The sequence below is a fragment of the Amphimedon queenslandica genome, unplaced genomic scaffold, assembly GCF_000090795.2.
Source record: "Amphimedon queenslandica unplaced genomic scaffold, v1.1 AMPQUscaffold_13413, whole genome shotgun sequence".
Lineage (NCBI taxonomy): Eukaryota > Metazoa > Porifera > Demospongiae > Haplosclerida > Niphatidae > Amphimedon > Amphimedon queenslandica.
In genome coordinates, this window is record NW_003546351.1 from 150241 (window position 1) to 167261 (window position 17021).

The 17021-nt window shown below is 34.2% G+C and overlaps 1 protein-coding gene and 1 long non-coding RNA gene across 2 annotated transcripts in view; one reads left to right on the top strand and one right to left on the bottom strand.

The window, feature by feature from the left end:
• Window positions 1-8306, bottom strand: part of LOC105312732 (wiskott-Aldrich syndrome protein homolog) — a 9999-nt gene extending 1693 nt beyond the window's left edge. Inside the window, exon 1 of the mRNA XM_019996334.1 lies at window positions 8094-8306. Coding sequence (XP_019851893.1) covers window positions 8094-8306 — 213 coding nt within the window. The remainder of the gene's footprint in view (window positions 1-8093) is intronic.
• Window positions 8307-15745: 7439 nt separating this feature from the next.
• LOC109581866 (uncharacterized) overlaps window positions 15746-17021 on the top strand; it is an 11982-nt gene continuing 10706 nt past the window's right edge. Inside the window, exon 1 of the long non-coding RNA XR_002184805.1 lies at window positions 15746-16023. This is a non-coding gene — a long non-coding RNA (uncharacterized LOC109581866). The remainder of the gene's footprint in view (window positions 16024-17021) is intronic.

The window sequence follows — 17021 nt, forward strand, 5'->3', positions numbered from 1 at the left end:
GTTACATATTTACTCTTCTTGGGGTGATTAGACATTTGTAAATCAGTACTCTTACGTTTATTGCTACTAACGGTACTGTTACTGGTACTTTGTACATGACTTACAGACACCTTGGCATTCTTCCTACAAGGTTCACCATCATCAATTATACCAGTAACTTGAATCTTTCTCTTCTTTCCTTTACTTTCCTTGATTTAAGGTAGGTCAGTCCGAAATTTACTTCTGAGGTGGTTAATTTCATGAATGCACAAATTACTAACTTTAACAGAGAGAGGATCAAATGATAATAAATGTAATCCATTTAATGTACGTACACAAGACAATGCAGCATATGACACACCATCCCCAAAAATATCAGTCGATCAATCAATAATGGCTGTATCTAGTGAGAGGCCATGACATTTATGTATAGTAATAGCATAAGAAAGTATAAGGGAAAACTGTTTCCAATGTATATACAAATTCTTAGATAGCATAAATCTAGATGTAACCCTCTCTATGTCACAAGGTACATCAATATGATCAAATTTGATTGATATACGTGTAGCATAAATACCCATTACTGTACCAATGGCACCATTAACTAATCATACAGTCACATCAATATTACGTCTTAGCATTACTCTACAGCCTACTGCTAAAGACAATACAGTTTCTAAACAAGCTGTTTTGCTTGGTTGATCTTTTCGTTTCTTTAATTTTTTTTCTTGCTTTTTGTCAAATTTTGATGTGCTGCCACTTTCATCAACAAAATGAACACATGCCAATTCTATTTTCTCAGTTTCTAGACCTAACATTAAGTCATTGATTTTTTTGCAGGCGTCTACCCTAGAATATAGGCAAATTGGAGGATATGTTCCTTCACTTTGCAATTCCTTATATTTTTCTTGTATCGAAACCTTAAATACGTGACTCTTAAGCGTATCAATAGCTTCATCAGTCAGACTGCCATGCCTAACAGAATCAAGCTTCTTAAAGAAAGATTCGTCTCCTTTCTGTCGCTCATTGATTGTTAGTTCATCATATTCTACTGTTTCTTTCGATATATTAACTGCATTTGCTGCTCCAAGTCTAGTTTTTACTAGTTTGTTGCTAATTTTTTTAAATACTGGCCTACCATTAACTGGTGGCAACTGTAAGAAGTCACATACAAATAAAATATTTTTAGATCCAAACCATTCATCAGTACCAAATATATCTTCTAAGCACATGTGTAAGCATGCTAGATTTAGATTGGATACCATAGATACCTCATCTACTATTATAATTTTTAAATTTTAAGTGTCATTTTTATTCTTTTCTGAGCTTGTATATTCAAAGCCTATAATCCAGCTGTCTTTCCCTCATGCTCTATTGGTAGCTGAAATAATCTATGTATTGTTAATTCGCCTACATTAAATGCGGCTATACCTGTTGGTGCTACTATAGCACACAATTTCACCACTTTCTGGATGCCATATGTCATCCACTAGGCATTTTATTGCCTCTATCAAAAACGACTTACCAGTTCCACCTACACCACTAATAAACATCCTTAGCGGTTCGATATTATTTAATCTAAGTAGTCTTGAAGACTCATTCTCTAATAAGTCTTCACGTTCTTTTCGACTTATAAGATGACTCTTACTTTTATCAAAAATTCTCTTTTGATATACAATAAGCATTGCGTCTCTTTGCTCTAATGTTAAATTAGGTACATTTATATACATGTCAGTATTATCAGCTATTGCTTCCATTATTTCACCTAGTAATTGAAGCTCATCATCTTCCTTGTTATTAGGAAGTTCTTCAGTAAAACCGCCTTTATTTCTTGCATTGACTATTTTCTTCCAATTACGTTCAGCTTCGAATAATTTCTGTAGTTTGTTAAAATGATTTTCAATGCCATGTATAGATGCTTCTCTGTGATGCCTAAAACCTTCTTCCATTGTTTCTCCTTCCATTACAAGTGTTCTCTTGTCTCTAAAAGGCACAAATAAAAATATTTGCAAGTAATAAATATTGTCTCTTTCCGCTTCTTGCATAGGATTAAATTTCCTATTATTTGGAAGGACAGGCTTTGATCAAAGTTTGTATTCTCTCCATTTTCTCCTATTTTATCAAATTTGTAATTAGCAACAAATTCAAAAAGGGATACATCTTTCATGTTATTTCGTCTTGTTGGATAAAAGTCTTCAATTATGCTAGGATTAAAGATGTCTTTCAAAGATCGATCCATTTTAGTTAAATATGAATAGTTTTTGATTTTTCTACTCCTCTTATGAGCCAAGTACACATTAACGTTCTGTACGGTTACTGATTTGATGTATAAACTTTCACCAATAAGAAGATCGCTAGCTTCATATATACTGTATGCCAACTGAGTTTGACCCAAGATAAACTGGAATAACTTTTTATAGGAATGTGGGATAACGATAAAACTTTCACAGGTTCTTAGTCGCTCAATGCCATCACAGGATCTCGGTCTTGGGTCTCTCTACCCTTGGGAACCCTGAGAACCGGGTTCTCCCTATAAACCAAATGGCATACCAAAATGACATTTTATGACAACTTATCTACGTCATAGTTTACATAAGAACATGTGGTCGAGCGCACAAACTGATAATTCTTCTTTTAAAAAGCTAATAGAGCAAAATCTTTTGATAATAAAGGCCAATATGAATACTAGTTGACTCCAGCAGCTATTGTACTGCTTATCAGAACAAACAAAGCCCATTTAAAAGTGAAATACAGGCCAACTAGGCACCTGTAAAATATCGGCCATGCTTCTATGAATATCATTATAAGACGTCATTAGTGACGTATGGCCACATTTTTCAAATTCCAAGTGGCTGGTGTCAAACTCAGTTGGGATATAGTATAGTCCTTTTTTAGCTCGAAGTAATTTTTGGCCGATTTTCCAAAGCCTGCTGTATATGTTGTCACAGCTGCTGATTTCATGCCATAAGTCCTGTGCATGACTCTTTTCTGCTTTAGTGACATATCCAGTTACGTACTCTGTTAAGGAAAGACTCCTCTCTGCTATGTATTGCAAGTCCATATTTGCACGCTACAATTTCAGCAGTAAAGGATTGTAGTCGTTGACTCGAACTTTTTTTTGAGATAATATATTATATTGCATGACTTCAAGCTATTACAACATCATTGATGCAAATACTATCTCATACTGGTCTAGGAAAATCAAATCGGAATCTAGATACATAGGTCTTGCCGACTTTAATATTTCACTTGCAGTATTCGCTGCACTTGTGCATTTGGTATTTTGTTATGAAAAAATTTAAATCAGGCGACGTATTACTATTTGGTATATGACAGGTAATCCTATCTTGTATAAAAGAAGTCTTCTTCTGGACGATCAATACTGACAACTGGAGCATTTTTAATCCATAGGAGGATGTGATAATGAGGTGCTCCACGCATTTGATAATCTTTTTTAACATAATATTGCTCTACTTTGCCTAGAACACCTCTCTGGAGAATGACAATGTTAAAGAAATCCTTGAATTTCTATGAAAATTGTCGCGATACTGAAACAGGGTCCTCAGTACATAATCTAGAAATACTACATGATTGTGGTGCATTATTCACTCTTCTTTAATAGTGTGCTATATCAGCTGAATATTAATCAGCACAACTTAATGTTAGGAAAAGTGTTGGTGAGCCGTACTCAGCAATCATTGCTTTGACTTCACCTTTCACACGGAACCAATATTGATTTGTGCCCATATTTGAGCCAACATGGTACTTAAATTGCCCTCAAATTCTTCATCTAACACATTTATTTTTTCTAATATTTCAGCAACAGTTTGATCAACGTTGCCCCTTCATGTTTTTAATAAATTATAGATGCCAGTTTTTAAGGCCTTGTTAATTTTTAATCCATAATGGTGCAAACAATATGAATGATTTCTACAAAATCGGGAATCATTGTTTAAAATTCTTGATTTTATGTATTCACTAAATCATAAAGTCTGCTGGATAGCTTTGTGTAGGATGATGCTCTCCATATTGTCCAGTTGGAAATAAAGTAGGAAAGCATAACAAATCAAAATGCTCTTGCCTATTGTCTATAGGCGTTTCTTTTACATTCATTAGTTTACATTGACAAATATCAGAACCTGTTGCAATTTTACTATCAAGATTTCTAATCGTATATGCCGAAAGGCCTTCTAAATCTTGATCATATGCTTTTTTAAGCATTTTACAAGTAGTATTGCTAACTACTTGTATAACATTTTTAGACAAATCGTCAATTGAATAATCGTCTACACTTCTATAAAGCCAATTTATTTCTTTTAATTTTCTTAATGCTGCTTTTATTTTATTTACATCAACTAAACTACACCAGACATTATTTGATTTAGTAGGCTGTCCATTAATAATAATATGAAGTTCTGGATTAGGCAAGTGATTAGAATCTATACCAACCTCATTCAAAGTTTCCATGTTTTTTTCTAATGGAAGGTGTAAATAAAACATTGCACCTTTATGAGCCTTCAAAGAATTATAGGTTGGCACTTTTAAGGTGCGTGTGCCTAGTCCAACAATTGTCTGAAAACAATTGGCCCTCAGTATTAACTAGCAACTTAAAGGATCCAAATTTTCCAATTCTTTGGGTAGTTGCTCACACTTCAACCCATTGAGCACACGTGCTGGAACTTTGTTTTTCCTAAAAATAGGTTTAAAATGATTACAAATATACATAACTTTATAATGCTGTAGGATCATTCTCTCTAATGTAATCTAATAGGATAATCCAAACTTCGCTATCTAAATTTTTAGCTTCAGTGACATATTTTTTTTTAAAGCCTCTCACAGCTACAACATGCATTAACAGCCTGATCAGACAAAGCTTTCTTAAACTCGTCAATAGCATCTGAATACTGAAAAAAAAGTACAGTATCTAAGTTTTGGTATTCGAATTTGGTCTTCTTCTTCATCATCATTAATAGCGTAATACACATTATCAAATTCAGTCTCATTGGCTTCACTGATTTTTAAATTTATCAATTGTGCTATATGGCCTTCAGCAAGGGAAGAGTCAATAATATGTATTGTTAAATGGGCAATTCTAGCAACATAAAAGTGTTTCAAAAGGCGTCTCAACAAAGAATAATGAGCAGATGCATTGCATAAAATACGCAGCATACTCTTTCATTCAGTATCATTACTACTACACACAATAGGATGGCCTATTCTTTCACAAACATAATCAGAATATTTAAAATATTTTTCAACATTATTTTCATCTGTTTTAACCATTACCGTTACATTAGGATTATCACAGAAATCATGTTCATGCACTGGATCTATTTCTTCAACATGCATAGATCTAGTCATATAATGATTATTAGGACAATTGTCACATGCATCTAAATGCTTCCTCAATTCTTTAATGGGTTCATCAAAATAACGTCTAACTTCAATAATAGAACTAACGTCACTTTCTAATTATAGCTTGCACCTGTCTGTACAGTGCCATTTGAGGGTAAGCTTTCTCTTATTAGTATACATTCTATTATTATCAAAATTTTCATCTTCAGAGTCACTATCATCGTTACATTCTTCTACTTTATCAATACATGATATATCAACCATCCCTGCTACATAACAGATGCCATTCGCATCAACAGAGATTGCGATTGGGCTATCTAATTGGCTATCATAACTATCATTAGGATACAAAGATGCTGATTCATAACAATAAGGCTCACTATACTTTGTGTGGCATTGTTCCCCAAAGTCATTGAAACTATTCACTTCAATTTCCTAATGCTATTTGCTGCATGTATCAATACGCCTACTTTGTGGGATCTGTTTTTCAAAACTGATTCTAACAATATACTTGATGCAGCATTACATTTACTGTCATATGATATGTTCTCAAAATCTACACCTTTCATACTTGATGGTAATAAATCAACTATTTCGGGGCTGTAATATCATGCTTCAATAATTTTCGTAAAATAATATTCCTTTGCTTCACTATTTGGTGCAGGATGAATAATCAAAACGTAATCTATATAATGTGACTATAATTACGTTCGTAAAATCTTTATTTAGATGCTTCTTATTTTCTTTATTTAGTGACACCTTTAATTTATCCATTTTGTTAGCAGAAAGTGTAAACCTCAAAAAGTTATCCTTCGTTGTAGTTAATATTGTGTCTCTATTTTCATAATAACGTTTCAAAGACTTTTGCCTTTGTGAGTCCGGATTATAATGATAGCGTTCCTTTGATTTCATTTTTTGAGGGTTAGGATTCTTTTGATAATGATCTCTAGAGGCTTCTTTGTTTGCAGATTATTTTGATAATGCTTTCTAGAAGCTTCTTCATTATGGTCTGGATTGATCCTATAATTTTCTTTAGAATAACAAGCTGATTTTAAAATTTTGCTATCCTTGTTGCTGTACCAATTTAAAAATTTTAGCAATATATAACTTGGGTTCAATGCATGAAACTGCTTAGAATAGGCCTTTGCAGAAGCAATGTTATACTTTTTACTTATCTTATATGCAATTCTTGCTTTGCCTTTGACCCTGTCACACTGCCTTATGTAGTAGGCTCTGGCATTTGATCTGTTTTTAGATATAAAACCTTCCATTTCTTTTCTAATATTATAAATTTTGGAGCATTTATTTTGGATTTAGCCCCAGTTAAATAACTTTTCCTTTTTCAACTTCCTTTTTTACAACTAACAGCACAACAACTACACTTAACATTAACACAACAAGTAAATACAATAACATCAAGTACACGTATGCAGGAGGTACAAGTAAACTACTGCTAATCATTTTAAAAATAACTATATAGACTTATCTCAATATATCCAATATCAGAAGCATAATGGAAAACACTAAACTCTAGTGGTCTGGCTTAGGTACAGATGTCCAAAATTATCAAAAATGAACAGCTGTAAAATTATTTTCTGCTCTGATGGCTCTAAGATTATATTTCGTTCGATGATATATGAAACCAAATTTGTTATAGTTATTTCATAATATTTACCTATTAGCTCTTAAAAGAACTGGTAATCACTTAGTCTCCGCACTGCTGAACAAGTAAGCAGAGAAAAAGAATAGAGCGAATATTCACCCAGTGCAGTCACTATTGCAACTTTGAGCATGCGCAATACTATTAAAAGGGCAACTAATCTAGAGGGGAGGTGATATCAAGCCCAAACAACTAGTTTATAATTATGCAAGACGGATTAAGATATGGAAAGCACCTTTGTAGTCCTTGACTCACGCTCCAAGGAATGATGTGAAAGTCACCTTGAGCTGTTCTCTAGTTTAAGAGATTATCCGGTGTATAGATGAAAGATAAAAGAAAAAAAGTCTGAAGAATTTTGCAGAAATTTGAATTTGGGCCTATCATTCAGAATTGCTCCCACTACATTGCGGTCCACTTTAAAGGTACCAGGAGAATCACTCAGTAAAGGTGAGCTCATCTAAGCCATTTATAAGGCCGTACAAGGTAAGATAGAAGAGTTATAATCATTTGAAAAATATAAATTTGGTCGCCATCATGAAAAATCAACCTCCACCCTACGTATAGGCTACCACCTATATAATGCAACCATTATTTCTTGAATTATTAATTATATTCATAGCCTAGCTCATAATTATTAATCATTTTCACTATGCATTACTAATATCAATTTCCTGTTCTGAAACTACTCAAGTTTACAATCAGCCATTTTTCTGGCAAAACCCACAGTCCGCATACAGCTCTCAACTGAACTTTTATCAAAGTTTTTCAACTTTTTTGAAATAGGAGCACGTCAGTTCAGTTACAAACTTACATCAGCCATCAATACATTTTTTTGGTAGTTTATGGATAATGATGAGAATGATGGAGTTTATCCTCCGCCAGTAGCTTGAGATGGATGGTCTCCACCACCACCTCCAGGAGTCCCGCCACCACCACCAGCAAAGGAGGCCCGCTTCCACCACAAGCACAACAGGCAGTAGCTGGAGACCCTCCACCTCCAGTACCACCAGTAGCTGGAGATGGAGGGCCTCCACCACCACCTCCAGGTGGCCCACCAGCACTACCGGCAGTAGCTGGAGCCTGCCACCTCCAGCACTACCAGTAGCTGGAAATGGATGGCCTCCACACCACCTCTAGGATGTCCGCCACCACCACCAGCACTACCGGCAATAGCACGAGGCCCGCCACCTCCACCACCACCATTTGCTGCAGGCCCGCCACCTCCAGTAGCAATCCCTTTACCTAGAGGCCTGCCACCTCCTGCAGCTCCACCTGGAATGGCAACTCTGCAGCAGCAGAGACAAAAGATCATTTGGCAACTTCGCCAAATGAATCGTCAAATTGTAAGATTTAGAAATAATCTGCAGTACCATTTTAATCAACTCTCTCTCCGTTTTACTTTAGTAAAATAATATTCCAAAAGCCAGGCCTTGAAGAGGCCATAGGGGCACGGGCAGGAGGAACACCTACACTAAGAACTACAACATTTATTAATTAGATCTACATGTAAACAAGCGTAACAGGGTAAAAAGTATTCCTATAATTGATTTCACCACCTTGCAAGTACAACTTGGTCATTATTAAGACTTATAGAGGTTCTCTCTACCTTATAATGCTTCTAAAGAAGTCTTTAGACAGTATCTCTATGCTCTCTTGATGTTAGAAAGCTCTTAATTTTGTCCCATGTGTAAGCTGCCATTTTGTTTGCCGTGACCACACCCTCCACATAAAGGAGTCTGGGCGGGTGGTTGCTAGGGCTTGTTATTTCTCCAATACAACATGTATAGAAGAAATGTAAGTGTGGACATACAAACATATATATATATATATATATAGATAGCGCGACGGTGAATTCAATTATAGGAACAACCTGGGGGCTTTGCCCCCAGGTCGTTAAAAATAACTTTTTTCCTTCATTATAACATGATAAAAAGTCAAATATCTTTCTGCGTAAAGCCAAATTAGAAAGTACAATAGAAATGCTAAAGATTAATAGTGTTGAACAGGGCAAAACAATTCAATACTTGAGCTTCAATCTTCCTACAATGTGATATACATAACTTACAATAATGAGTAAAGAAAATACTTACTGTAACTGTGGCCATAATTAATGAGATAATCATGAGAAGAATTATAGCCTTTCACCATGATCTAAAACAATAATAAAAAACTATGGAATCTCACAATATTCTACCATACTATGTATTCAAGACTAAGCTGATATGAAACGTGTGTAGCTGGAAACTGGCCCATCATCCAGTCTGAAATCACAACAGATGAAAGAGCTACAATAAAACATAACGTTACAATGATTATTATTAGAAATTAATTTAGTTACCACAAACAAAATCAGACAATAGCCTCATACATTCACAATGGTATGAAAGTATTACCTTACACCTTATTGCTGAATCATTTAATCATTTGCAGCTGTATGTACCTAAAAGCAAAGTAAAAAAGAAACATCATCAACAGCAAGCAATGTAAACACACAGGATATATATACTATACTAAATATGTACATGTATATGCATGATATAACTTATGTTTGTCACAAACATACATTACAAACCACTAATAAGGTACATCTTCTCAAAACAAGGAATAACCCTTCACCTTTTAAATCTCTTTCCAAGTCTGACCTTATTCTTTAACACTACATTGCAGTCCTTGCATAAAATAAATACCTGTGCAAATTATGAATGTGAATTAATAAATGTAGTAACAAATTAACAGTAGAATACATGCTTTTAGCAACAATTTAATATGCGCACAGCATTGATGGCAGCATCATTCAAATGCGCAACATCAGCCGACAAGCATTAACTTAATAATGCGCAGAGCATCGATGGCAGCATTATGCGCAACATCAGCTGGCAAGCATATACATACATGTAATGCGTACAGCATTGATGGCAACATTGACATGTATGATGATTATTAACATATGTATCAAATCACTGTTTGAATGATATTACAAGTATAATGAGAACTTTTTTGTTACTTTAAATTTTTCTTGTACTTCAAAATTTGTCAGCAGCGCCCTTGATCCATAAGCACCTGATATTTGTTGTAAACATGTAGTACAAGCCACAAACAAGATCGGGAATTCATAATGACAGCTTCCTCCCTTCCTAACCCTCTGTCCTACATAAATGATAGTCACACAAAATTGAATCAATGCTAAACTCTAATGAACAGTAAAAATCTTTTACACCTTCTCCCTGTCCATTATAGCAACAACTAATCAATATTCACTGTTATACATTGATTAATCTTACATCCTGAATGCAGTTTGATCACTTTATACTGAGCAATAATGGGTGGATATGCACCACTAGTTTTCACACACACTCACACATGCAGTGAAATAAAAGTCACATTAAACAACCAATGTTTTAAAGATGATGGACCTCCCATTCACCATACTCACTTTCCATCAACAATCAATGCTTCAGAAATATTAACAGACTTAACTGCTTGGAAATGATTAGTACCAACATGCTTCAAATACAAAGCAGGTGTAGTAGTATCACAAGGAATACGATACAACTCCTGGGTTCCATATCTTGCCCGGCAAACAAAAGTAGGAGTGAGTCAATCTGAATATATTGTTATACCTAATATTGCTGTTAGCGTAATAATTTCTTTGTCAGTGGCCCACACAATATCTATATACTTTGGACTTATTTATGTAATTATATATGCTTGAATAACTGGTTGCACTTAATGTAATATTAAACAATTCTTCTTCAAAGTTTGGCATATTACTAACAATTACTCTACGTAATTCATAATGCTAAGAAATGGACCCAGTAATGAGATATGAATGGGCATAAAATAAACAGTTCCCATCAATAGGGACATCAAGAGTACTGTTAGGAACTCTTTCATCTGACAATGGTGTTGTTGGACTGCCAGCTAAGATTCTAGCAGCTGTTACAAACTTAAGGTTCAATATCACACCACCTTTCTTCTTCATTAGCAAGGTAATAAGCGTAATCCCTTTGTCACCTAACATTATCTGGATTGGGAGGCTCTTCATAAGTAAAGATGACATTATCATCTTTTTTTGGATTAGTTGTCTTTAATCTAATGCTTGACAGTTTTAAGGATACAATCAGACTACTACTACAATCATCACTTTTTACAATACACTTTGTTTTATCATCTTTCGGTTTACATTTAATGCTTGAGAGATCAATAGATACAATCAGACTATTGCAACTATCATCATCTTTGACAGTAAATTTGGTTTTTAGGTCTTTCAAATCAATTGAAACAATTAATTTATCATCTTTTTTTGAGCAAGGCAATAATACTAAAGCAGTATTGTCAGTACTACTGTCTACATCAGCTTTTCTTTTTTGGGAGCAAGGCTTATTAAAAGCATTATCGTCACATACTTTACTCTTTTTGGGGTGACAAGACTTTAGTAAATCAGTACTCTTACGTTTATTGCTAACGGTACTGTTACTAGTACTTTGTACATGACTTACAGACACATCGGCCTTGTTACTGCAAGGTTCACCATCATCAATTATACCAGTCACTTGAATCTTTCTCTTCTTTCCTTTACTTTTTTTTATTTGAGGTAAGTCATTCCAAAATTTACTTCTGATGCTGTTAATTTCGTTAATGCACGGATTACTAACTTTTATAGAGAGAGGATCAAATGATAATAAATTTAATCCATTTAATGTACGTACACAAGACAATGCAACATATGCCATATAATCCCCAAGAACATCGGTCAATAAATCAATAATGGCTGTATCTAGTGAGAGGCCCTGACATTTATGTATAGTAATAGCATAAGAAAGTATAAGGGGAAACTGTTTCCTATGTATATACACATTCTTAGATAGCATAAATCTAGATGTAACCCATTCTATTTCACAAGGTACATCAATGATCAAATTTGATTGGTATACGTGTAGCATAAATACCCATTACTGTACCAATGGCACCATTAACTAATCCCAGTCACATCAATATTACGTCTTAGCATTTCTCTACAGCCTACTGCTAAAAACAATACAGTTTTAATACCAGCTGTGTTGCCAGGTTGATCTTTTAGTTTCTCTAATTTTTTCTTTTCTTTTGTCAAATTTTGCTGTGCTGCCACTTTCATCAACAACATCAACACATGCTAATTCTATTTTGTCAAGTTTCTAGACTTTCTAACATTAATTTATTGATTTTTTGGCAGGTGTCTACATTAGAAAATAGGCAAATTGGAGGATTTCTTCCTTCACTTTCCAATTTCTTATATTCTTCTTTATCAAAACCTTAAATATGCGACTCTTAGCGTATCAATGGTTTCATCAGTCAGACAGCCATGCCTAACAAAATCAAGCATCTTAAAGAAAGTTTCGTTTCCTTTTTGTTGCTCATTGATTGTTAGTTCATCATATTCTACTGTTTCTTTCCATAATGTTAACTGCATTTGCTACTCCAAGTCTAGTGTTTACTAGTTTGTTGCTCATTTTTTAAATACTGGCCTACCATTGACTGGTGGCAAATGTAAGAGGTCACCTGCAAATAATATTTTTTTTGATCCAAACCATTCATTAGTTCCAAGTATATCTTCTAAGCGCATGTGTACTTAAGTATGCTATATTTAGATTTGATACCATAAATACCTCGTCTACTATTATAATTTTTACATTTTTAAATGTCATTTTTATTATTTTCTGAGCTTCTTTACTCAAAGCCCAATATCCAGCTGTCTTTCTCTCATGCTTTATCGGTAGCTGAAATAATCAATGTATTGTTAGTCGACCTACATTAAATGCGGCTATACCTGTTGGTGCTACTACAGCACATAACTTTGCATGCCATACGTCATCCACTAGGCATTTTATTGCCTCTATCAAAAACGATTTACCAGTTCCACATACACCACTAATAAACATTCTTAGCGGTTTCATATTATCTAATCTAAGTAGTCTTGAAGACTCATTCTCTAATAACTCTTCACGTTCTTTTTGACTTATAAGATGACTCAATGTTATCAAAACTTCTTTTTTGATCTTCATTAAGCATTGCCTCTTCTTGCTGTAATGTTAAATTAGGTACGCCATGTCAGCAATATCAGCTACTGCTTCCATTATTTCACCCAGTAAATGAGGCTCATCATCTTCCTTGTTATCAGGAAGTTCTTCAGTGAAACCGGCTTTATTTCTTGCATTGACTATTTTCTTCCAATTACGTTCAGCTTCTAATAATTTCTGTAGTTTGTTGAAATGATTTTCAATGCCACGTATACATGCTTCTCTGTGATGCCTAAAAGCTTCTTCCATGGTTTCTCCTTCCAATTACAACTGTGCTCTCATCTCTAAAAGGCACATAAAAATATTAGCGAGTAATAAGAATCGTCTTTTTCCGCTTCTTGCATATGATTAAATTTGGAAGGACTGGCTTTGATCGAAGTTTGTATTCTCCTTCTCCATTTTCTCAAATTTGTAATTAGCAACAAATTCATAAATAGATACATCTTCAATGTTATTTGGTCTTGTTGAATAAAAGTCTTCAATTATGCTAGGATTAAAGATGTCTTTCGAAGATCGATCCATTTTAGTTAAATATAAATGGTTTTTTACTTTTCTGCTCCTCTTATGAGGCAAGTACACATTAACGTATTGTACAGTTACTGAGTTCATGTATGAACTTTCACCTAGAAGATCTCTAGCTTCATATAGTCCTACTTCTTTAGCTCGAAGTAATTTTTGGCCAATTTTCCAATGCCTGCTGTATATGTTGTCACAGCTGCTGACTTCATCCTATAAGTCCTGTGTATGACTCTTTTCTGCTTTAGTGACATATCCAGTTACATACTCTGTTAAGGAAAGACTCCTCTCTGCTATGTATTGCAAGTCCATATTTGCACGCCACAATTTCAGTAGTAAAAGATTATAGTCATTGCCTCGAACTTCTTTTTCATTTTGTTTGAGATAATATATTTTATTGCATGATTTTAAGCTGTTTTCTACATTATTGATGCAAATACTATCTCATACTGGTCTAGGAAAATCAAATCAGCATCTAGATACATATGTCTTGCCGACTTTAATATTTCACTTGCAGTATTTGCTCCATTTGTGCATTTGCTATTTTGTTACCAAAAAATTTATATGAGGCGACGTATTACTATCTGGTATATGACAGGTAATTCTATCGTGTGTAAAAGAACACACTTCTTCTGGACGATCGATACTGACAACAGGAGCATTTTCAATCCATAGGAGGATGTGATACTGAGGCGCTCCACGCATTTGATATTCTTTTTAACATAACAATGTTCTACTTTGCCTAGAACACCTCTCTCTGGAGAATGACTATGTTAAAGAAATCCTTAAATTTGTATGAAAATTGTTGCGATACTGAAACAGTGTCCTCAGTACATAATCTAGAAATACTATATGATTGTGAAGCATTATTTAGTTTTCTTAAATATTGCGCTATGTCACCTGAATTATATTCAGCACAACTTAATGTTAGGAAAAGTGTTGGTGAGCCATACTCAGCAATCATTGCTTTGACTTCACCTTTCACACGGAACAAATATTGATTTGTACCCCATATTGGAGCCAACATGGTACTTAAATTGCCCTCAAATTCTTCATCTAACACATTTATTTTTTTAATATTTCAGCAACAGTTTGACCAATGTTGCCCCTTGATGTTTTTAATAAATTATATATGCCAGTTTTTAAGGCTTTGTAAATTTTTAATCTATAATTGTGCAAACAATATGAATGATTTCTACAAAATCTGGAATCTTTGTTTAAAATTTTTGATTTTATGTATTCACTAAATTATAAAGTCTGTGCTGGATAGCTTTGTCTGGGATGATGGTCTCCATATTGTCCAGTTTGAAATAAAGTACGGAAGCATAACAAGTCAAGATGCTCTTGCCTATTGTCTATAGGTGCTTCTTTTACATTCATCAATTTACATTGACTAATATCAGAACCCGTTACAATTTTACTATCAAGATTTTTAATTTTATATGCCAAAAGGCCTGCTAAATCTGGATCATTTGCTTTTTTAAGCATTTTACAAGTAGTATTGCTAACTACTTGTTTAACATTTTTATGTGATTCGTCAATTGAATGAGCGTCTACACTTCTATAAAGTCAATTTATTTCTTTTAATTTTCTTAATGCTGCTTTAATTTTATTTACATCAACTAGGCCACGCCAGACATTATTTGATTTAGTAGACTGTCCATTACTAATAATATAATGTTCTGGATTATGCAAATGATTAGTGATGGGCGATATATCGATTCTTTATCAATATAAACTATATTTTACGGAATCGATTTGAATCATTATCAAATTTTATGCAATTTTTATCGATCTATTGACCACGCCCATTTCTAAGGTTAAATAACTAATTTTATTAAGTAATTACACTGTTGAACTGCAAGAAAGAGGCAACTGACCAGTTGCTAGCTCAGCCTACCCCAGTAAGAAGAGAAACAAGGCTCAAGAGCATGGAAATGATCTTTTCTTATGTCCAGTACAGTGCCTAAATCATTAGCCACACCCCTAAATGAAGGTGTGGTTATCGTATTGTTAATAATCGATATTTCCTCAAAAAGTCCATTATCAATCGTTATCGAAAATTAAGAAAATTGGCCATATCGCCCATCACTACAAATGATTAGGATCTATACCAATCTCATTTAAAGTTTCCACACTTTTAATGTGTGTGTACCTAGCATAGGTGGCTTTAGGCCCGGGCAAGCCAGGGCTTTGCCCTGGTAATTTTCAACCATAACCACACCCAAAAGGTGTGTTTTGTTATTATTAGGAGTGATATCATCACTAGAATTCATTTTTTATAGCCACAACTGTTTATACTTGCTATCAGCTCCACTTTACAGTTATTTTAGTGTGATAACTGGCTTCTGTGAGCTATCATAAGGACTTTCAGTCATTTTATTAATTGACCACACCCCTAATTCTTATGAATAATTAATGAGCCCTGGTTAATTCAAGATTCTTTAGCCGCCTATGGTACCTAGCCTAACAATTGTCTGAAAACACTTTGTTTTCTGTATTAACTGGCAACTCAAAGGATCCAAATTTTCCAATCCTTTTGGTAGTGGATCACACTGTGAACCATTGAGCACACAACGTGCTGGAACTTCATTTTTTCTAATTATAGGTTTACAATGATTACAAATATTGCTATCTAAATTTTTAGCTTCAGTGATTGACTTTTTTCTTCAAAGCATCTCACAGCTGCAACATACATTGACAGCCTGATCAGACAAAGCTTTCTTAAATTCATCAATAGCATCTGAATACTGAAAATAAAGTACAGGATCTAAGTTTGGTATTCTAAATGCGTCATCTTCACCATCATTTGTAGCGTAATACACATTATCAAATTCAGTCTCATCGGCTTCATTAATTTTTAAATGTATCAATTGTGCTATGTCGCCATAAGCAAGGGAAGTCAATAATATCTATTGTTAAATGGGTATTTCTAGCAACATAAAAGTATATTAAAAGGCGTTTCAACAAGGGATAATGAACAGAAGCATTGCGTAAAATATGCAGCATGCATTTACAATCAGTATCATTTCTACTACACACAATAGGATGGCCTATCTTTTCATGAACAATTTCTGAATATTCAAAATATATTTCAACATTATTTTCATCTTTTTTAACAATTATCGTTACATTTGCATTATCACTGAAATCACGTTCATGCTCTTGATCTATTTCTTCGACATGCAGGGATCTTGTCGCATAATGAGTCTGTAGAAATATGTGGTTCTACGATGGAAATCTGGTCGTGAGAGTGAGGGTTAGCGCTCATGTTAAGTCTCGTTTAGTTGACACCCAAACACTGGAAATCATTATTATACAACATACATTTAAAGAGACAATATATCAATGAATAATTCATGAGTTCTGATGTAATGATGAGTCAGCTCACTGAAGTACTCCTCGGCCAGACGAACAGTTGATACCAAGCCCATGAAGAATGAGTAGACCATGAA